The following is a 23,263-nucleotide window of genomic DNA, read 5'->3' as shown; positions in this document are numbered from 1 at the left end:
CTGTTTGACTCCTGAATCTATAATACTAATCGAATTGCGTTGGATGTATTGTCAGTTTGTGGTCCCTCCCCTGATTCGTCAGTGCTGCTAAAATATTCTATGTGATTGAATTTTTTTAAGTGTATTTGTGTTTCGATTTAATAAAAAATGCAGTAATATATTTTTGGATTAAACTCATGAAAATTGTTTATCGCGCCATTTTCAGAAGTAAGTTATCGTTATGACCAGAAATCGTGACTTTGATTCACATCAAGTCGTCGTGATCAGCCCCAAGAGTCTATCGATGTTCTGCACTGCCACATGTTTGAAGAACTAACTTCTTTCTTCGAAGGATTTGCACAGCGTGTATAGGATCCCCCTCCGAGTGTTTGTTTGGGGCCAAGTCCGACAATGTCATCTTGCTTACCTCGCTTCTTGAGCTTCGTGTAAATCATGTCTCAAGGCTATCATGAGACTTAGTATCTATTTACTCACGGGGATCCAGGGATTAAATTAAGTGTTCAAATTTTCAGAATTTTAGCATGAAATCTCTGGTGACCTTGCCCTATTTGCTTGTGTTCATATTCTTCGTTCTATCTCTGACACAAACAGAATTTTGGAGGTCGTTCAGTGAATGGTTCTGCATCATTCAAGGTTTATAATTTCCGAATATATTACAATTAAATTTAATTGTAGGTCTGCATTTGCAAAATCAGCATCATTACCCACTGTATTAGTAGGCAATGCGACACAATATTTGCAATATTACAATATTTTCAAGTCTCACCGAAACGTTCCTATGACAATTAATTGTAACAAATATTTGAATAACTAGAGAAGCAAACACTCGTCTTTGCTGTAGGTTTTGACTAAACTGTTGGGCACACGAATTCGTACGATTTTTTTAAAGGCTTCATAGCCTACGTTTAGTTACATTTGCATTAATTTTTCCCGCTGTTATTTCAGTGAAAAATAGAGTCGTGCCTGTCTCAATCTGATGGATCTATTACCTTATTAAACTTCATTCTCAGTAATTTAGCCCCCTGGATATTGCTGTTCTTTAATAGCAGACAAGTCATTTCTGTCTTCAAGCGTAAATGCCAATTTGAATGGTTGAGAAGCATTATTCGCAGGAGAGGAGGAGGCAGATTTATTCACTGACTCGAGAGCCGAATTTTGAGTATACATTTGAGTATCTGGGTGACTGAGACGAAATTAGTCGATTATTCTCGCTGTAATATGACTGAATATCTGTCAAATTTATCTATTTAAAATTAAATATATTGAAAGGGAAAAATATCTGTCGAATATTTTTACCCGTATATGTATTTTGTTTAAGAAGACCATGATATATAAAAAAATTAGAATCATGATTAAAAGTCTGGCTCTAAAATACGAGTGTGGACTGTGTTGCTCAGTGGACGATGCTGATCAGTGGACGGTGTTACTCAGTGGACGATGCTGCTCAGTGGACGATGCTGCTCAGTGGACGATGCTGCTCAGTGGAGGTTGCTGCTCAGCGGCCCATGCTGCTCAGTGGACGATGCTGCTCAGCGGACGATGCTGCTCAGTGGACGGTGCTGCTCAGTGGACGATGCTGCTCAGCGGACGATGCTTCAGTGGACGATGCTGCTCAGTGGACGATGCTGCTCAGTGGACGATGCTACTCAGTGGACTGTGCTGTTCAGCGGATTTTCTTCTTGATACTGAACAAAATAATAATCAACTTTGAAACATCTGCTTGGCGTATCGATATTTTTGATAAATAACGATATTGATCGTCATTTGGTTCATCGAGCACATGCAGCTTAGCACTGACATTTAAAAACTTGTATCATCTATTCATTATTAATGACATGCAGCCACGCGAGGTTTTCACCTGGTTTAAGTTTAGCATGAGTTACAAAATCCTTTAATAGGTGCAATAATGATCAGCGAACGATTTCTGAACTCAACTCTGCAAATCCCCTTTTACGAGAACTTAAACGAGTCTCTGTTCATCCTTTAGAGCTTGTCCGTTAAAATTCAGCAATTTACGTTGGAATTTTTAGTCCACTCGGGTTTCTTTACAAGTGCCGCTTTTTAAGAGTGGCAAGCAGTAAAGATCTGCTCGTCATCCATCGAAATTCGTCGAAAAAATCCTTGACTTCCTCGCAAGTTTCCTGGCTTGCGTCGTCGGGGCAATTTGGCCGCGTCAGAAGTTAGCTTGATGCATGCCTCCTCTGAGGTGCCGCCGTGCGCGCTTTTCTCCGGCCACTTTTTGTCGTCCTGTTTTTAATACATTCTATTATATTGTCCTCGTTCGTACACAGCGAGGAAATTCGTCAACATCCATATGCATTATAATATTTTCGTATATGTTTCTGTGTTCGTAACAATTCATATATATTCCAAGTAGAGTCTCCCTAGAATGTGGTTCATATTCATTTAATATAAAAATTGTGCCTATAATATATAAGTTGTGTCGATAACATATAAATTGTCTCTATAATATATAAAAATATACCTGCAGCGGGATAAGTTCGTTCAGGAGTCTGTTGTTTCAACTCGACTTTTGACTGACTTGCAAGCCGAGGTTTCTCTGTATATTAGCTTATACCTCTAAGTTACGTGTTAAGTGAGTGCCGAGTTACGTGTTGCTTTTGTGTGAACTTCAGCAGTTTTTCTTTTTGAAATGTGTCGAATTGATTTTTTAGATAAGAAAATTTTCCGCCTATTTATTAAAAATTAATTTTTACGATAGCTAGTAACAAATAAAGTATTAGGTTATAAGGAAGTCCGCAACTGGAATTTCGCCAGGTTCGCTCGTGAAACTCTTTCTTTATATATAGGAAGATGTAGGAAATTTTCAGTATTTTGCCCTCCTTTTGGGGACGCGGTAAGAGCAAGTATGTGATCTTTAATGTGTATCATGATAATGGAATAATAATATATTATTGTGAATCTTATGTCTTCACAAAGGTTAAAGACGAGCGTGTTCACGAGTTTTCAATTCAATTCTAGTTTTTCGTATCACTTCACGTGCTCTATTTATGATTCGGAATTGACAACATCCATTATTTATAATCATTTAGTTGTCATTGGACTCTTTACCATCATTCTCATAAATCATTTTCTGACGCCGTCCCATTCAGCAAACACTTATTGTTCGCTCTGCGTCAGGGCTTTAACCAACTACGGCTTTTTCATTAATTCTTCGAGTCTGTTTTACTGAGATTCAGTGCGTCTCTTTATTTTTACTCTCATCAACTGATGTTCATAAGACTGGTCATCAACGTAGTGCTGGCATCTAGTTCCGGTTCAATACTTTAAAGTGGTCAATATTAAAGTAACGGTGAGCCATTTTGCTCATGATACGATCCATGACAGAGAACCAGCGTTGTGAAATTATCTCGTTGAAATATTTATATTAAAAGTTGTACATTATTTTAAAAAATTGCATCTAGTAATTATGTTCAATTTCAAGCTTATTGAAAATAATTTTCGAGAATATTTTATTTCACTGATGTGTAAAATATTGCGCCATATTTTGATGCTCATAAATCGCTGGCTCACGTGCATCGGGATTGATCAGTTACATCCCGTCTTCCAAGAGGCGTATCAGTTACATCCCCGTCTTCCAAGAGGCGTATCAGTTACATCCCCGTCTTCCAAGAGGCGTATCAGTTACATCCCCGTCTTCCAAGAGGCGTATCAGTTCCATCCCGTTTTCCAAGAGGCGTACCAGTTCTATCCCGTCTTCCAAGAGGCGTATCAGTTCCATCCCGTTTTTTCCCTCAACAATAAATTACTATTTACTAAACAATCATGCTGAATAGTTGCATATATTTCATTACTGATCTAATTAAGCTGCTCTCTGGATGCCGCCTTAAGGCATTTAATTTTTCTGCGCCCTCATGCATGGCAAATTATAATTCATAATAGATAAGTTTGTTAAGAAATATATTATAGCGATAATTTTGTTGCCATGACCAGAGGACTTGCGGGTGCGCGCTGGGAGTTGTGTAGGTTGTTGCGGGAGGAATGTTTTGGAATATAATATTCAAGAATATTGTATCTATGTTTATTGTATCTACATGATACAAGATTAGATCATTATTAAAAATGAGGTATTTTACAAAGTTGTTACAAAATCTGCCGCAACAAAATCCCTCTTTGGCCATTCTCGCCCTTTTAAATTGAATATCATAATTTGTGAAGCATCAATAATCGAAAAATTTTGACTATAATGTTTTTAATAATTTTTATTCGTAATGAAAATTATTGTTTTGCGGCTGTACAAACAATTACCCTTCAATTCCTCGCATTTGGATGAACACCTAGACACCGTGCTCAGTTGGCCGTATTATTTTGTTAATTAATTATGCTGTGATGGCGGTCACTGTTCATTCAATCACTTCAAATCAACTCTCTCTATATTTGCTTGCCAGTTATGCAAATTTCACACCTGCTGCTTTGCCTGCGGCATGTTGGATGCCATGTTATGTTAATTTTATAATAATTTATGAGGGGAAATAGTGAAGTATTGGATGCCATATTATGTTGATGTTATAATAGTTTATCAGGGAAATAGTGAAGTATTGGATGTCATGTTATGTTAATTTTATAATAGTTTATGAGGGGAAGAGTGAAGTATTGGATGTCATGTTATGTTGATGTTATAATAGTTTATCAGGGAAATAGTGAAGTATTGGATGTCATGTTATGTTGATTTTATAATAATTTATGAGGGGAAGAGTGAAGTATTGGATGTCATGTTATGTTGATGTTATAATAGTTTATCAGGGAAATAGTGAAGTATTGGATGTCATGTTATGTTGATGTTATAATAGTTTATCAGGGAAATAGTGAAGTATTGGATGTCATGTTATGTTTATGTTATAATAGTTTATCAGGGAAATAGTGAAGTTTTGGATGTCATGTTATGTTGATGTTCAAGTGCAGCTCAAAATAAAAACTGGGCTTTGATGACGGAAATTTATTTATGAATAGACGATTTTTGAATTAATAAAATTATGGAGCTAGTCATGTGAAAAGAGTGGTCAAAATGTTTGAAGTCCGTCGTATGAGCACCGAGCTCGCCACTCGTATGTAGTCTCGCCACTCGTGTGTAGTCTCGCCACTCGTGTGTAGTCTCGCCACTCGTGTGTAGTCTCGCCACTCGTGTGTAGTCTCGCCACTCGTGTGTAGTCTCGCCACTCGTGTGTAGTCTCGCCACTCGTGTGTAGTCTCGCCACTCGTGTGTAGCCTCACCACTCGCGTGTAGTCTCGCCACTCGCGTGTAGTCTCGCCACTCGTGTGTAGCCTCACCACTCGCGTGTAGTCTCGCCACTCGCGTGTAGTCTCGCCACTCGTGTGTAGCCTCACCACTCGCGTGTAGTCTCGCCACTCGCGTGTAGTCTCGCCACTCGTGTGTAGCCTCACCACTCGCGTGTAGTCTCGCCACTCGCGTGTAGTCTCGCCACTCGTGTGTAGCCTCACCACTCGCGTGTAGTCTCGCCACTCGCGTGTAGTCTCGCCACTCGTGTGTAGCCTCACCACTCGCGTGTAGTCTCGCCACTCGCGTGTAGTCTCGCCACTCGTGTGTAGTCTCGCCACTCGTGTGTAGCCTCACCACTCGCGTGTAGTCTCGCCACTCGTGTGTAGTCTCGCCACTCGCGTGTAGTCTCGCCACTCGTAATTTCCCTGTAAAATGTAAGGCGGGCGTCATTCTTGAGGAACTCGTCGTTCGCAAGCAATCTATTGGTCGGAGAAATAGTTTGAAATTAAGTGTATGTTGTATATTATGATTAAATGTTGTAAAAAAATGCAGCTGATGTAATCTTTCTGTAGGTACCTAAATTGATATTTTCACACAAGTTGTTTAAAAGAATGTTTGTCCTGTGCGAAAGCTGCTAGTTGGGCTTTAAGTTCTGACCTTACATCCCATTAAGAATCAGTTGTGTTTGACGAACCCAAGCCATGGCAGAACGCGGCCTATCTTTTTAGTTTGGTTCGTCAAGTTACCTAAATAAGAGACGAATAATCAGATTACCGTTTGTATTGCCTTTGCACATTCGAGATTCATTTCCAATAGGGTTGAGGAATTAATTAAATATGACCATATAAATACGCCCCGGAAAAGTAAAATGTAGAATAAATTTACGTGCTCGGTCATTTTCTGTAGTTAGAAATCAACGAGCGCGCATAAAATTATCTCTAATCCAAATTATACTATAATTGATTTAATTTCGAACCTACTCGGGATCATCCAATAGGAATACAGTGCCTGTGTTGTTCCTAATTCAATTCTGATTCATTTGATTTCACTTGCGTCGCCTCAATTAAATTTCTTTCACCTGAGCTAAAGCTCGAGCTCGGCTGCCGCTGATTAACTTCTGGTCTCGTGGAGGGTTTCCTTTCTATTATTGTTCCACCAGCACCACTGGACGCTCTTGGTCCCTGCGTGAACACTGTACAGTATTGCCTCTAGTTATAAGCCAATCAACGTTGACATCATCTTTTCCATGTGGTAATTGTCTTCCTCTTTATTGAATTGATGATAATTATTTTACTTTTTATTTTATTATCTGATTTGTGACGTCCTGAAGTGAAATGCTAGCCCCTCATCAGTAATCAAACACTCGTCCATATTTCACTGCGCTGGGGCCTGTCGCAGCCCCCGAAGCCCTCACCTCCCCACGACGCCCCTGCAGTGGGTGCTTCATGTATTCATGAGCGCCTCACTTGAGGGGAATCACGAGGGGAAGCATGATAATTTTCCTCCTCAGCTGGGGCGTCATCGCCGGTAATGGATTTGTCGGGGGACACGAGTCCCTTTTGTGATGTTATAAGCAGAGGGCGAAATGAGCGGTTGAAGAGACAGGCTGGATTTGCCGGGACAGGCTGGAAACTGTCGAGACGGGTTGGAAACAGCCGTCGTGTGAGCGACCAAGCTTATTGTTTTTTTCCTCTCCCAATGATGCGATTTTGGATGTGGTATTTGAACGATTGGAAGATTATTTGAGGGAATTTATCAAAACTTTTAGTTTCATTCAAACTTGATATCACAAGTTTTTTTGGGACGTGCTCGTTGTTTTAGTAAAAATTGCCAAAGAAAAAAATTGAGAGATGACATCATGACGCTCTTCAGATATTTATGTAGTAAAACCTCGTTTTTTCCTAATTGCATCAGGTGCAAAATCATAACTTAATTTGTTACCTGTTGGTGGGTTTATTTATTTATTTTCATGGGTGAGAAATAAATGTAAGCGAACTTCACAGTTATCAATTTATGTTCCATTAATTTCCCTTACACAATTACCTAAATTTGGAAAGGTCATCACTCAAGTGCGAACCTTGTCGTGTTCGAATTTATGTTTCATTTTCCTAGGAAGCTAATCAGCAAAGAATATCCTGTACTTATTGGTTACCAAGAATCTAAAGCAAATAAGACAGTTCCCCATTAATTTTTCATCAACATCTATTCTTCTTCATTAATTCTTCGTACAGCGTTCCGAAGATAAACCTCATCATCAGTTCAAAAACTTTTTGAATGCTAATTGGTTCTTGGCATTTTAATGGCGTTGAAAATTTTAATTGCTTTGAGATCTAATCTAACTTATCAGACGAATATTGTTAACCATGAATAAATATTTTCTTAGTAACGCTTCTAATTCAGTTAAAAAGTAGCGATCCAGTTCATTCCAGCGAACTGATCTCGGCCAACGATGCATATTCGGTTCTCGCGGTGACCAGATTTCATCGGGGACTTAGCATGCGAAGAGGAATTTTTATAATATCTCTTCAGGGAGAAATTTAATTTCGGTGAATAGCCGGTCTTAATTGAGACCGGCTTCAATGGAGCTCATAAAGACATTTTTAGATTCCATTTAGTGGCTCGACGCTTAATTATCTTGTAGGAAAGCCTGTGTTGCCAGATGTTATTTGACCTGATACTATGAAAAATCGAAAGGAATGTTTGAAATTCTGTTCTAGGTTTGGACTGTGATGACGAGAACGTTTCGCGCTGTGATCTGCGTTTTGTTATGGGAAAAATACCCGAGCGCTTTTGTAACTCTCATGCCTTGACAGTGAACTGATTGCCTTACGAATGAGTACAGAGCGTCCGTCTTTATATTGATCAAATGTAGAAGACTACATAGTTAATTAATTACATTATTGCAAGTTAGGGTTAATGAGAATGTTATTTAATTAAAAAAATTACGTTATTTGTGTATAGTCACTTATTAGCACGACTGAACAAGCATTAGGCACTTTATGTTGGCCTCTTGTATAACGAAGTGAGCACACGTAAGTATTATGGTTTCCATTCATTTAATACCTTTTTCAGATGCGCGGAGTTGATTGACTAGGTTTTATGACAAAAATAAACGAAATGAACATAGAGGTCATCATGAAGATTTATTATAATTTTCGTTGCTTTCATCACGAATGATCTCTAAAATTTTAGTATAGAATTGTTGTGAGTGCGTGCCCCTTGTTTGCAGAGCACTTGATCGCCTCGCTACCTGCAGTCCGCGGCGACGAATTAAAACTCTGCCAAATCTCGACGCTCGCAAATCTGCCCGGATTAGATCTGATGCTGCAGCGATGTAGTTCAAATTGCATTATAATCTAACCGAATTTAATTATACCCACGAATGATATGTAATCCACTCGGCACATTTATTTAGTTGAGGAAATAAGTAGAATGAAGGGTTGATATTAGATCAGGAATCGGTCTAGTGGCAGCATCATGGAACGTATTGTGAAAGTAAAGGAGTCGAGGGGAAGCTGCAATAGAAAACGTGTGTTGTTGTTGAAGGGAGTTTCTTGTGCACAAACTAAACTACAAAGTTGCCCAATCGGTTTTGCTCTTTTCGTGTTAAATGTTTTCTTTATAAGGCGCTCATTTTGGTTGTTGCTCGCACGGTGGCAAGTTCGTTGGTGCAGAATTTAGATGAATTTTTAAATGATGGAGTTGGTATTTGCCTTTGAAATGTAAAATATTCAGCCTGTTTTGTTTATTTCCGCACCACCGATAGCTAGATGGCCATAAAAAATTGTATGGATGCCTATTATCATGCCTGTCATGGGCGCAGAGTTTGATACGTGAATTATTTAGCCGCGTATATCGAACTATTTTGCCCTGAAAATGCCTCGGAATGACAGCCGTTGAAAGCATTTTGATAAACATTAAAAAAATGAGGCGCACAACGCTTCTTTTACTTGTAAGTTTATTCAGAGTTGGTGAAGCAGATCGTGATGCAAATTACGATTGCCTCTCTCCTATCGCTTGCAATTAATGAGTTTCTAATTTTTAGGCTTACGCTCGCCATCAGATACTCTCTTATCTGTGCATAAGCTGTGCGAGTCCCCAGCATGCGGGAATATCAAAGGAATAATATTATTAAAGATCCTCGGTATTGCCCCCACAGTTAACACGTCAGAAGAGTTGCTATTTTTTTCCCCAGCATCTGTCGGTGTTCTCTAGATTGACATTCTGGGATAACAAGATAGAGCGAATGAACGTGTAAGTCTTGATTGCTTTGTTAACACCAAGCGGGGATATTCATCTATATTGAATAATTCGGTGCATTATTATTCGGTAAATGCTCCTGTTGCATAGAGGCCCTGCAGCATAGAGGCTCTGCAGCATAGAGGTTCTGCAGCATAGAGGCTCTGCAACATAGAGGCTCTGCAGCATAGAGGCTCTGCAGCATAGAGGCCCTGCAGCATAGAGGCCGTGTCTCTTATACACATCTAGATGTGTATAAGAGACAGCCTCACTTGAGGGGAATCACGAGGGGAAGCATGATAATTTTCCTCCTCAGCTGGGGCGTCATCGCCGGTAATGGATTTGTCGGGGGACACGAGTCCCTTTTGTGATGTTATAAGCAGAGGGCGNGGCGCTGTACCGTGAGTGGTGCTGCACCGTGAGTGGCGCTGTACCGTGAGTGGCGCTGTATCGCGAGTGCTCAACCAACTTATAACACTATGCTGGAAAAATATTTGTCGTTTCCTAACGTAATTATATTCAAAATTATTATTATATTTAATATGTTATCTTCAGAAACGTTATTCCTTTGCATATTGCATATCGCCATTATATGGATCGAATTTTTTCCTGTTAAAACTTAAAGGCTCCGAAGAATTCAAATCCTTTACGCGGTCAGCATTGCAAGTGTCAGGAACCCCAACCATACTTAGATATATACAATATATGTATTTATATCTCATCAAACATGCGGAGACATTTATGTATATATATCTCATCAACCATACGAAGATATTTATGTATATATATCTCATCAACCATACGGAGATATTTATGTATATATATCTCGTCAACCATACGGAGATATTTATGTATATTTATCCCATCAACCATACGGAGATATTTATGTATATTTATCCAATCAACCATACGGAGATATTTATGTATATTTATCCAATCAGCCATGCGGAGATGTATCGGAGCTGAGCCGGTCGTGAAATTTTGGCAGTGCAAATCACTCGTCTTTCATGGCTCGTGTAAATCTCGCGTATTTGTTTCGCAAGTAAACAATATTCAATAGCATCACTCGATACCATAGATGATATCCATACTGCTGGCTTTGGATTTCTTTTGATCCTTTTTCGAAATCCACGCTTTGGAATGGGAAAGTTGAGAGAATCCATTTATTGGCTGCAAACTTTTTCGTGCTCGTGCTCGTCGTGTGCGTTTTTATTTATTTTTTCTTGTCTTAACTGTAAACTCTATTTCGAAGTCATCTGTTCACAATCTGAAGGGGAGGAAGCGGGGGAAGCCGGGGTTGTTTTTCTACAGCTTCCTGATTGGAAAGCTACGCTGTTTGTCCAGCTGTGTAACCACAGCCAGTCTTGACCCAGAGCTCTCTCGCTGCAGCCTTAAACTGACAGAAAAACTTCTATCAGGTAAATGTTTTTCGAATCGATTCAGTGTCAATGTTTATAATAGGCTTGAGGATTTTACACATCAACACAAGAATGCCAAGCAATATAGCCTCAGATTCTATCCATACTTACCCGACCTGTTCAATTGGTAATGAAGTTTTCAATAAAAGCTCTGGCTCGGGAGATTACTCGCTGCTTACCTTTTGTTGAAGCTTTCATGAAGTTTACGCTTTCAAAAACTGCAGTCTTGTTGCAGTTCTATTATTGACTGCTTCAAACTTGGATGTCATTGAGCGAAGACCCCCAATTCTGTAAATTCAGTTAATAAATGCAGTTAATAACTGCAATAAATTCAATAATAACTTCTCAGAAGGCTTTTCAAAAACTGCAGTCTTGCTGCAGTTCTATTATTAACTGCTTCAAACTTGGATGTTATTGAGCAGAGAAAATCCCTAACTAAGAGCCCGCTCTGGACATCTTAGCCCAGGTTTTTACGTCAGGGTCGTTTCTACTATGTAGTTCACATCCAGAGCTGACTGGCGCAATTAGTATTGACAGTGAATTTTCACTGGAATATAACAAGTATTTTAAAGTATTACACTACTCAATTGCAAGTCTAATCCTGCGTCGATGTAATTAATAATCACCACGGTTAAAATTTACACTTACATTTCTTTGAATCATTTTCACTAGCATAAATTTTTCATAAGCAGTCCAATATATTCCAGGTATGATGAACACAACGCACGTGCTGGTTCAGTCATTTCGTCTTGTTTCAGGTTCAGAAATTATGCTAAATCTCAATCACGGCTGCCATGTCAGCTGCAAATTGCGTTCAGGCGACGAATGCTCCACGTGACTCCTGCTGACACTAGAGCTGCCTCACTCCGAGGCTGACGCCCGCCTCACGTGACTCCTGCTGACACTAGAGCTGCCTCACTCCGAGGCTGACGCCCGCCTCACGTGACTCCTGCTGACACTAGAGCTGTCATTATATGGCCGCAAGATTTCGACTGTGGACGATGCTTTTCAATTAACTCGTCCACTGGTTTGCATCAACTCGTTCTTTCGTTTTGCATCAATTCGTTCCTTCGTATACGGTAAATTAAAGTACATTTCTGAGAAAGTTTTTCGTTTTCCTATCCTAAATTTATTCAAGCTGTTACACGAGACTATATGATGATGCCATGTCTTATTATTGACAAATTTATCTATGTATGTCCGTAAAATTATTGCACCCTCATAATTGTTAACTTCATAGTTTATTTGTAGCCTGCATTAAAAACAAATTATGTAGCTTCTTTTGAAGTTTCATTAAACGAATTAGCGTTGCGTAAGTATATACGAATATGACTTAAAATCATAATCGTCGTAAAATCATAATCGTTATTATTACGGTAGCGGTTGCCCATTAATTCCTGCCTGTCGGCAGGACAACTCTACGTTCTGTCGCGGTCACGGGCTGGGGCGGCTTTCCGCTGCTCTTTATTATATTCAGGCGGCAGATCTAAACAAAGCGATCATAGCGAACAAATGACGTGGCTTTAACATTAGGCGCGGCTTGTGCAGTACATAATATAGCACGACCATGAGGGCTCGACATCATACATACATCATGCATCATATGGCTCGACCATGAGTGACATAATCACTCCTTCACTTTATGGCTGCTGCTGCTTTCAGGTGCTTTCTCTCGCGCGCTGCTGATGAAATCTGATGCATTCGATCACTTACTTCATCGTCATGAAGGCTACGGATAAACGAGCTTCAGCATAAATATATTTGCTTCATAATGCAGTATTACAGAACATTAACGAGATCTCTATACAGCGGCGCAGAGCTACTGGTCTCGAGTCTAAGGTAATTGATTTAATTAAATCTGTACGGTGATCCTGATCGTGTTACGGTGGAGGTGCGGACGGTTATATACTGATGGTCGATTATGCAGCAGTTGTAATTATATGTTGAGATTTATGTCTATCTGGAAATTAGACATTTCAATGCGAGAATTTTTAAGAACAGTGATCCAATTTAAGACTTTTTGTGTGCATTCTTAAAGTTATTTCTACTGGGCGATAGTTATAACGACGAGGCGACACGCACCAACAGAGTCGAAAGGGTAAAAATATTACACATTCTACTAGGGCTAGGGTTTTGTTAAATTAAAAACTAAATGAATTATATATTTCTATGCACACTACCAGTATTCAGTTTGCTGGGATCGACACTATTCTCTTGAGGAAACAATTCATTGTTAAATTAGATGACTTTTCTCAGGATAAGTATGGTCTCGACCTTCTAAAAGTTATTTTCGGTCACTGGCCAACAAACGTTTATTCTGCTTCACGTGACGTTTAACACGTGGTCACTTCCATGAGGTTAGCAAGTCAACAAGTGATGGCGTCGTGAAAATGCCTGTTAATAATGAACCCTGGTTTATATTTGTCTATTTTTCTCAATATCAAAGGCTTGGCAGGCGACGATAAGCGCCAGTAGTCGTTGTAACTTCTTGTTCCCTCGCCAGGTGATTATCACGGCGGGTGCTACAGAGGGGAAAGTTCGGGAGTGTTTTGGCGCGGTTCCGTTCTTTGTTGCGACGCAAATTGAAATTCCGAAGCAGGAGTGACGAGCTCAGCGGTGACAGAGGACCTCGTCGGGCGACGCTTGGTCGTAAACCTGGCCAATTGCAACTCTTGGTCCCCTTTTTGGGGACCAGCCCTTTTTGCTTATCTTGTTCACCTTAAGAGAGTCTCGTTAACTTTTCCTTCCATGAACACCGTTTTATCTTAGATAAATAATGTTTCTTGTAATGTTGCTCTATTGCTCTAAGAGAAATTATATACGTGCAAGAATTGCAACTTACATGTATGCAATTAAGATGTAGCGTGCACACTCAACTTATGCATTATTAGAAAATTCCAATGCCGCATGAAGGAACTGTTGCAATGATTTCCATTTGTTAGAAAGCTTAAACCGTGCGCAGTTTCCTCTAAGCATGATCCGACTAATCAAGGCAAAAATAATTTTGTCCCTCAGGTGATTCAGGGATCATGAATCATTAATACATCTCACCTCAACGGACATTATTTTATCATGTTTTCCATCACTGTCGTAACGGATCTTAACGAAAAACGATCGTATTTGCATCATTAAACCTTCAGTGTATCGTAGCCAGCGAGCACCTGCACAACTTTCTATGGCAGTCAGCTGAGCCAGGGATCATAAATCACACCAAAACATATTGTATTATTCTCGCCATTGCTGTCCTAAAGGATCTTATTGAAAAATAATGCATTTATTTCATTAAACTTTGAGCTCAGCATAGCTAGCGAGCACCCGCACAACGTTCTAATGAGTTGACTGCGGTGCGCAGGCTCCATGCAGTGGCCGAGCATGACGTTCTAATGAGTTGACTGCGGTGCGCAGGTTCCATGCAGTGGCTGAGGGTCGAGGAAGAGGGGCGAGTGAGGGCCTCCTCAGCACCCACGTCTCGTCGCACGTCCTCCAACATCTACAACTCCTCCGTGAGTATAGATCTTGCAAATTTTTTATAGGTTGAAATAATAATAAATAATATTCATTACCTTATTAGTTTTCAGCTAGGTATCTCTTCTTAACGGGCTGCTGAAAATACTATTTACAAAGCGTGAGAATACATTTTGTCACGCGCTTACGTTTGGAATTTTCATATTTGCTACTCGTATTAGAGGCAGCCTTCCTCATAATCTCTTCTGCCCTCACGAGGATGGATGTTAATAAACATTCTATTATTTGCAGTACAAATGTTTTGCGCGTCATTGTATACAAAGCCAAGCAAAGCTAACACAGCAATATTGCATCATAACGTAATGAAGATTCCCCTTATTAAGGCTGGTTCTGTCAAGGAATAACTCTTAAAATCTTGGCGTTTAGTTAGCTTAAAAACTCATCGCATTACACGGTTGTATCGAGGGCGAGGTAAGTCTCAAGCATCGCTATCTTATGGTACGATTTTATAACATCTCAAAGATTCATTCAGCCTATGTCTGCCGCAATTCTTGGTGAGCTTATACTATCGTAACTATCTTCCATAAGGACATGTACTTCGTTGTTCAGAACGTGAATTTAAGCATTTCTCTTCAAGGTGGGTTCATATAGGTTTTCTATGTGCATATTTAACGTTAAAATTCAATAATTCAATTATATCCATGTAGCATTAATCTTGTCCTTGAATCTATTAAGATTTAGTCTTCCATTATAATAATCACCTTAAGTTACATGTAATTAATTAAACTGATGAGTTTTTTTCTCTGTGGACTTGAGGGAAAGTCTCCGCGATGTGCCGTCCAATTCAACGAAAGTCCTCAAACTTTTTTTTTGTATTGCGGGAAGTTCTCCTCCTTCGCTAATTAAACTGTGCGCGATTACTGACCAAATCCTGCTCAAAGTTTGTTCAAGTTCTACAAACCTACCCTCACTTGATATGTGTTAGCGTCCTTCTGTTTCTGATCTAATTCTCGTTGATAAATCTCACACGTCACGCAGGAAATTTATTCACTTATTTGTAATAATTTGAGTGACAGCACACAGTAGAAACAATTCATGTTGGAGGGGGAAATGTAAACTTACCTGAGTTATCGAAATGATTTCTTCTGTAGAATTTGATGAAACAATATCTGGATCTAGTTACTCTATGAAGCAATACCATCTAGCGCGGCTTCACTATCCTATGCATATGAAGACGCTGCAGGAGCCCTTCACTCCAAAAATGAGTCCAAATAGCGATGCTTCTTCTGCCCTTCTGTACGTTGGTCGTTCTGACAAAAATTTCGGCCCGTTAAAAGAGCGTTTTAGTGCTACGTACAGAAAGCGTGCCACTATTGAGACACTACTAACCCATTAATATGCCACTAACCCATTAATTTTCTGGGTGCGGTTAAGCTATAGTCACGCGGGTTCTTAATGAAGCGTTCTACGGGCGAGAGAGATACAGGGAGCTACGAGAGAGAGCCTCACTAGGGCTATGCTACGACTCTATATAAGGCGGTCATCGTATCAGGAGTTTCATTGAAGCTTGTCCCTGATTAAACGACGCAAATTAAACTTAATGAGTCGTTAGGGGTTCAGCGGTTCCTGAATTGCCGTCTTTCGTACAGCCTTCAATTCTTGAGTGTCTCTCTTTGTTCCGTGATTTTGTTGCCAAAAATACGATGAGTGTGAATTTTGCATGCACCTTGGCATCAGGTGGGTGCCAAAGCACAGGTAGGCAGGACAGAAGAGCTTTTACTTAAATTATCCATTTTTTTCTGGGGGAGGCCTACACTTTGGGGAAATGTCAAGCGAGTTTGGTTGCTAAGCACGTTCAGAAACTCGCAAATATATAGGCAATCGACGTGGGTTGTTTGGGTATGTGTTCAGAACAGAGTATAATAATTAAGAACGTATATCGTGATCAGGAATGCATATCTTCATCAAGAACGTATTTAACATTTAAGGATGTACTCGACAGTTAATAATATAGTATCATGCTTTCGGTGATTGAACTGAACGATATTGTTTTGCTATTTGATGCAGAATTTTTGATTTTCCATTGTATTTTTTGGAAGAAGTATCATGGTCACCACGTCATGTTACCTGCATTACTGAGGTCGCAGGTAACCGAGGTCGCAGGTAACTGAGGTCGCAGGTAACTGAGGTCGCAGGTAACTGAGGTCGCAGGTAACTGAGGTCGCAGGTAACTGAGGTCGCAGGTAACTGAGGGCGCAGGTAACTGAGGTCGCAGGTAACTGAGGTCGCAGGTAACTGGGGGCGCAGGTAACTGAGGTCGCAGGTAACTGAGGTCACGGGTAACTGAGCTCGTCACCGCTGGACCGAGACGAAGGCTGTCACTGAAGCGACTCACTCCGCAGAATTGCAACTGCTGAGCGAGCAAATTCTCTTCTGTTGTTGGGTTCGCCTACAAAGCCTCGGCTTGAATTTTTCAGGCTTAGAACTGATATTTATTTACGAGATGTTGATGATAAACCCGTCGTTCGATGTCGTCAATTTATGTTTAAGAAATGTAGTTCACAATATCTCGAGGAGTTCTTCTCAGTTTAAGAATAAAGGCTAAAACTAAAAAAGTTGCATAAAACATTTTACTGAATAAAAGTCCTAGATAAACAAAACAGAACGTTTGGGCATAGCCCGAAAAATTCTGTTTTGTTTATCTAGGACTTTTATTCAGTAAAATGTTTTATGCAACTTTTTTAGTTTTAGCCTTTATTCTTAAACTGTTTAAGAAAATCATTGCAAATTCGGCCGATCATTGTTTGCCAGCGGGTGAATTTATAACGCAACCGGTACAATATTTACGGTATTTTTGAAACACTTAAACATTCCTGTTCTGCTTATTATATGCTTTGGTGGCTTTATGAGATCTTTTCCAGTAGTCCTTCGAGGCTAAAATTATCAAAGTATCCCAATTCAATGAGATAAATTTAACATTTCTATTTCTTCGGCATCTTCAATATGATCGCCGCAGCGCCGTCTGGAAAAATAAAAGTATGGATACCATTTGGTTGCAGTGCGCAAAGTGGAAACGTTCTGGAATTGATGATGGTTTTAAAACTCCCAAATCTTCTAGTAAATTTCTTCCTAGTAGAAATTCCATTTTCTATTAAATTCCTAATTACCTAATCCGAAGCCCTGCTCTGTATACGACGAACGTGAGGACTATATTATGGTATGCATATATTTCTATCGTAAATGTGGTATGATCGCCATAAATTGTGTGACTGGCATACAGGGCCGCTACCATGCCTCAATTAGTGGCATGCATACCAAAGCAGACCCTGAACTATCTCCCCCCCCATAGTTTGCATTCATCAATCGCAAAAAGCTACATTTTTTATTTTGTGATAGACAGTGAAGGTTGTTTACGTGCTCGACTATTGGATGTCTGTAAATCAGTGTCGAAACTTACCAATTCCTAAACAGACGCCTGTCTTGCTCGTTCATTTGGTATGGTAAGAAACATAGTTACATAAAATTATTAGGAAATACTTGCCTGGTAAAAATAAAACTCGTAATTTTTCTGGGAAATAATTGGGAATGGTTAATTATTTAAAATCGATGCCGTGGGCTTTATTCTTTCCCAATGTCTCACTGAATAACGCTAGCCCCCCAGTTTTACTATGTATTGATCTGTGTGGCGCCATAACTGTACAGCTTCTCTCTATATCTTAATTCAGCCTTTGGTTAGGTTCATCCACAAGCCCATAGCGAAATAGAGGATTCCTAATTCCATGATAAATGCATAATACCCAATCGAACAATTGGTCCACTTGAGCACCAATGGACATTTTGTGGTCGCAGATCTGTCAGCTATAACTCCGAATAAGCTATAGATGATGTTTTAGATCATAGCTCTCGCTTCTCCTGCGGGTAGGTTGTTTGTAAACCTCGGCGCTTCTATAGATTACTTATGTTCAGGCTAGTGCATATGGGCATTTCATTCTGTTTCCTCTTGGATTTTCACAGAATTCTAGAGAATTAACGTTAGTATTGCCCTGTTTTCTTGTGTCACTATTCTTGAGAGATACTTTGTTTCTTTTTGTTGATTACTTTGTCAAAGATCACAGGAACGAGGATGTTGTTTCGTTGGATGAAAAAAGAATAAAAAATTGAACTGCTTAAACACTTTACCTTTCCTTCTTGTACTATTTATTGTAACAGTTTTGGCAAGTATGCATATCCAGTTGGCTTCACTCTGTGTTGAGTCTGCCGTTGCAAATGAGTGTTCGCCCAACTCGTTATAATAGCCATAACAAATTTCTTTCACGGCTTCCTGTTGCATCGAATGCTTTCAGTCTCAATTAATTGCTTGATTACTTCCTGATTTTGAGTGTGGGTCACAAGAATAACATAGTGATGTCGGCGCTGAAGTGTAGGAAGGACTTTCACTCATCCATGATGTCTCATTTATTCATGATAGCGGTTACTTTTACTACACTGTTGCCGTCCGTCGTCCATAGATGAATTATTCTCAGCTCCGAGTTAGCACCTGACCTTTTTCTCAAGTTGTCGATGACTTTGCGTAGCTTTGCAAGCTAGTCCCCCTTGAATAATTGATTTTTTTTTCTGAATTTTCTGTAGAGAATATTTTTGCTGCTAAGGGGGACTGTGTCATACGCTTCCCTCGCATACTCTGAAGCCGGTGAAGTCATGAAGTGAACGAGTAAAAAATCTGATCGTTGTCAGTTCTTTTTGCAGCTGCGGAACTCGCTTCAGATAGGATTCACTTCCTTATAGTGATCATGATTACGTCTAATTAATTATGATTGTTATCATGATTAACACGAATTAATAATCATGCTACGGCTTGCGTATTTTCATTCTTCGTCAGAAGATACTGAAATCTCCGGCGTAGAGTCCGTAGACTTACGCAATTTTTATCTTTACGCAAGTTTATCTTTAATGCAGGTTTCATCGAAGACCAGAGAGTATATCTTATTGACAATTTTCTTGTTGCTTTTTTTTTCCAGAAAATTTTCTAATTCGCCGAATAGAGAAAAACAATAAGAAAATTGTCAATAAAAAAAATACTGTCTCGACTCCAATAAAACCTTAATAATTATATTTGCTTAAATAATTTATAGTTTGAATATTCTCCTGTAAAGATTTATTATCAAGTTTTCATTAGTTAATTTGAGGATATTTTTTAGTGCTATGACATGCCTACCTATATATGACGTTGTAATAACGTTTCATTGTTCTATTCCTTTATATGTCCATTTTCTTTCAAAACACTAAGATTTTTAGCCTCTAATATAAGGTCAATGGAAAGATTACACCGGGCTTTAGTTTGGTTAAACCTCAGCAGTACACTTCTGTTTAGCGCATTTTCTCATTTATGGGAAAAGAGGCGCGATTGTGCTCGCCATGACCCTCTGTCCGTCCGTTCGTCCGTCTGTCTATCTGTCCGTCCGTCCGTGGTTTCACGTTTTCATCGACGAGAAAATGCGTTCACTTTCACTCACTGCAGTGAGAACTGAGTTATATTTTTTATGCCTGCGGATGCAAGTTCTGTGCAGAATTCACCCCAAAATACAAACATTTATTAAAATATAGTGGAAAATGTGAGGATCAAGGAAGATGTATCCACGCTTGCACAATTGGGTTCTCTTGCCATCAGCGTCGTCAAGAAAGAAGAACCCCGCCAAATTTCCCCTTGAACGCGTCGTAGTCGTAGAAGTCCTCATGTTTGCAATTTTTGTCTGACCACTAAATTTGATCCTTATTCCTTGATTCCAGTTGCCTTAACCAAACCTGAAGATATCGACGGTATTCTTAAGCTTGCATTGAGCGCCGGGCTCAGTTCCCAGCTTGTGATATTTTTGATAATGGGTGGTTAATAACCGGGGTAAAGGTTGTGATTTATGTCTTAAAACATATTTCCCTGCATGCCGATACGCCTGCAGCATCGCTAATGGTGCATGTACAATCGGCCAGTTGTGGCTGTCAGTACGTACAACTTGCAATAATTACTGACTCATAATCTTGCTACTAGCATCGTGTGAAGGCTTACTAGGTCCTTCCGTGACTAGTAGGAGCACCTACACATGTGGCTAATAGTACGGTAAAAATTGGCGATTAATGTGAAAAGGTTGTACTGGCTGCCACTACTGGCCCCGTGTACAAGCCTCTTGTTGCTCACTCACCATAGCTTGCGCACTCAGAAAAGTGAACGGGTCGTATTGTCCAAATAATGACACATTTAGTCTGTGCGCTGCACTGATACGCTCTATTGCCTGTTTTGGGGACTAGTTTAAATCCTGTTTCAGTAATACTAATTTTTGCATTTTGGTTTATAAACTTCCGCAATTTAGGTTTGTAAACTTCCTGGACATAAGTCATTCTTGTTATTAAGCCTGGCTGGAAAGCACTACAAGAGCACAACGCTTTTGTACAATCATATGTTACCAAATATACTGTGAATACTTATGCGTATCTGAACTGGAAAACCCTAGCATGACCGTTATCGCGATACCGTGATAAAGAATAGTCCCCAGCACCTGGTCAAATTGCTTCAGGATGACCCACATACTGGCCAAAATAGCATTGCTATTTGGACAACCTCACTAGTTTTGCTGCGCCAGCCTCACCCCGGCAGCACTGTCGCCGCCTAGCCGCGCTCGTCCATTATGAGCTTCTAATTTCCGTAGCCTGCCGCTGCATCAGCGTCAATATTTTTCTGAGTGGCTTTCGGAAGTGCATGGCTAATGAGAAAAATCTTGATCACTTTTACTCGTATCCGCTTTATTAGTAAATCGTTTTAGTTTTCAACATTTGTTGCAAATTCGTACTCGAATTTTCAACGTTGTTCTCCGTTGTAGTTCCATGAATATGTTTATCGAGTTATTGATTGTGAAAAGATGGATTTTTTCATATTATTTTAAATTTTAGTGAGTTTAAGCTCCATCACTTACATTTGAGGAATATGGATGAATGTTCAATGAATGATGTAGCGTGATTATTTGATCGTGCGAACATTTTCCTTTAACATTAACGCATCGGACTTTTTAGTATCGATGTTTATGCAGCTATTTTTGGCTATTAACAAAACTACATCAAGCGATTGACTACTTATTTGTCCATACCATTCAAACATCGTGCTCAACGTGAAGTACCACGTATCGCATCACCTCAATCAGGATCTTCGTATTTGTTTTCAGTTATAAATCTGTATCGAATAGTTGAGTTGTTATTGCGTTTATCGCATCCTGAATGCTCTTCTTTTCCTTCATTTCAAATGTTTTACTACAGACTCGTGCATTGTTAATTTACTTCTAAATTAATATGATGACCAGCATTGGCTATAAAATGATTGACGTTGCTGCATGTGCAGACGTGATTTTTTTTTGCCAGCACCGGAAGCTGAAAACTAATGCCGTTAGCTAGGTCATCTTTACGTTTTTTGATCGTAATTTTAGTCACGAACGCCAGGATCCACTTCAGTCATCGACAGACGAATTTGAAATCAATAAAAATAATTGCGTTATAAATTCTAACTGTCGCAATTGTTTTCGACTGCGATGTTTGTCTGTCTGCCTGCGGTTCTTCTGCAAGCCTCAAAACTCTTGCAATGATGTCGACCTCGCAACTAGCGGCACTGAATGATAATATCATTTGGATGAAATGGTGGCCTGATTTGACCTGTGGCTTTTGATGATTCTGTCATCCAGAGCTACACGCCGAGCTAAAATATCATCCAGAGTTACTCGCTGAGCTAAACTATCATCCAGAGCTACTCCCTGAGTTAAACTATCATCCAGAGCTACTGTACTTCCTGAGCTACACTATCATCCTGAAGCTACAACTGTTGCCTCATCTGACCTACATCACATGATGATGCCATCTCTTAGAGCTGCACTTACTATTTACTATTTGGCACTGATATCTCTAGATAAACATTTATATTGATTTAGGACTTTCATGTATATAGTTGAAGAAGAATATTTCATCGACGCATTCATTTGAAATTACATTAAAGTACTGGTTAATAACTAAATCTTTAATTACATTGAACGCTTCAGCTACTTATAATACAACGTGTTTATCTCGAGCAACAAATTAAGTTGCGTTGGTTGTCTTATTTTATTTGGTAAACTTTTTTATATTTGAAGCGTTTGAATTGCCACCCTCTGCAAAATACCTATTGCTCATTGAAATAAAAAATGTAGACTGAAGTTAGATTTATGTTGGTGTAGTAAACATAAGTGGTAGCACATTTTATAAAGTACCTTGTACACAAGTGTAGCATGTCACAAGTGCTTATTTACACTTGCTTTTTTCTTTACAAAATCTTATTTTAAACAAGCAGAGCCAATCCTATTCCTGATTGTACCCCTAAACTCACGTTTGCGCGTCAGTTATCTCTATTTATAACTTTGAAATAGCTGTCGCCCGGTGGCAATTTCCCGGTAATTGATGTATCCGAACAACCTTGGGCTATTGATGGACGTGAATACGTGCATTAACCGTTCAGGCAGTCACTGTACGCCTCTACTTAGGCGCTTTTCTTTCCATGCCTCACCTAATGGCTTTTTTATTCCCTTGAATTAGTTCAGCAGCTGAGCTCTCTCGCCAAGAGCTGCCTTGTGCTAGGTCAATTTTAACCTCGTCCCTAACAAAATTCGGGGACCGCCTAGACTTCGGCCGAATAGTCACTACACTCGGCGCAAAGTTATTCTGGGTCAGATGGCCAACTGATCGCAATCACCGTCTAGTCAGAACCTCCTGGGCGACTTTATGGTCTCCTGAGAGTAGGGCAAGAGTTGGCAGAATCCCCTCAGTCCCCTCACAAGGCTCTGGTAGCCGTCTGAATCGGGGATCGGAATGTAGACCAAAAAGCGGACATAGAGAAGCT

The 23,263-nt window shown here is 39.7% G+C and overlaps 1 protein-coding gene across 1 annotated transcript in view; it reads left to right on the top strand.

The window, feature by feature from the left end:
- LOC125178413 overlaps positions 1–23,263 on the top strand; it is a 95,313-nt gene that overhangs the window by 28,190 nt on the left and 43,860 nt on the right. The window contains exon 2 of the mRNA XM_047882092.1: positions 14,302–14,399. Within this exon, the coding sequence (XP_047738048.1) occupies positions 14,302–14,399 (98 nt within the window). The remainder of the gene's footprint in view (positions 1–14,301; positions 14,400–23,263) is intronic.

The sequence above is a fragment of the Hyalella azteca genome, unplaced genomic scaffold, assembly GCF_000764305.2.
Source record: "Hyalella azteca isolate HAZT.00-mixed unplaced genomic scaffold, Hazt_2.0.2 contig9625, whole genome shotgun sequence".
Taxonomy (NCBI): domain Eukaryota; kingdom Metazoa; phylum Arthropoda; class Malacostraca; order Amphipoda; family Hyalellidae; genus Hyalella; species Hyalella azteca.
Note: the sequence above shows the minus strand (reverse complement) of the source record. Positions and strands in the feature narration are given on the sequence as shown.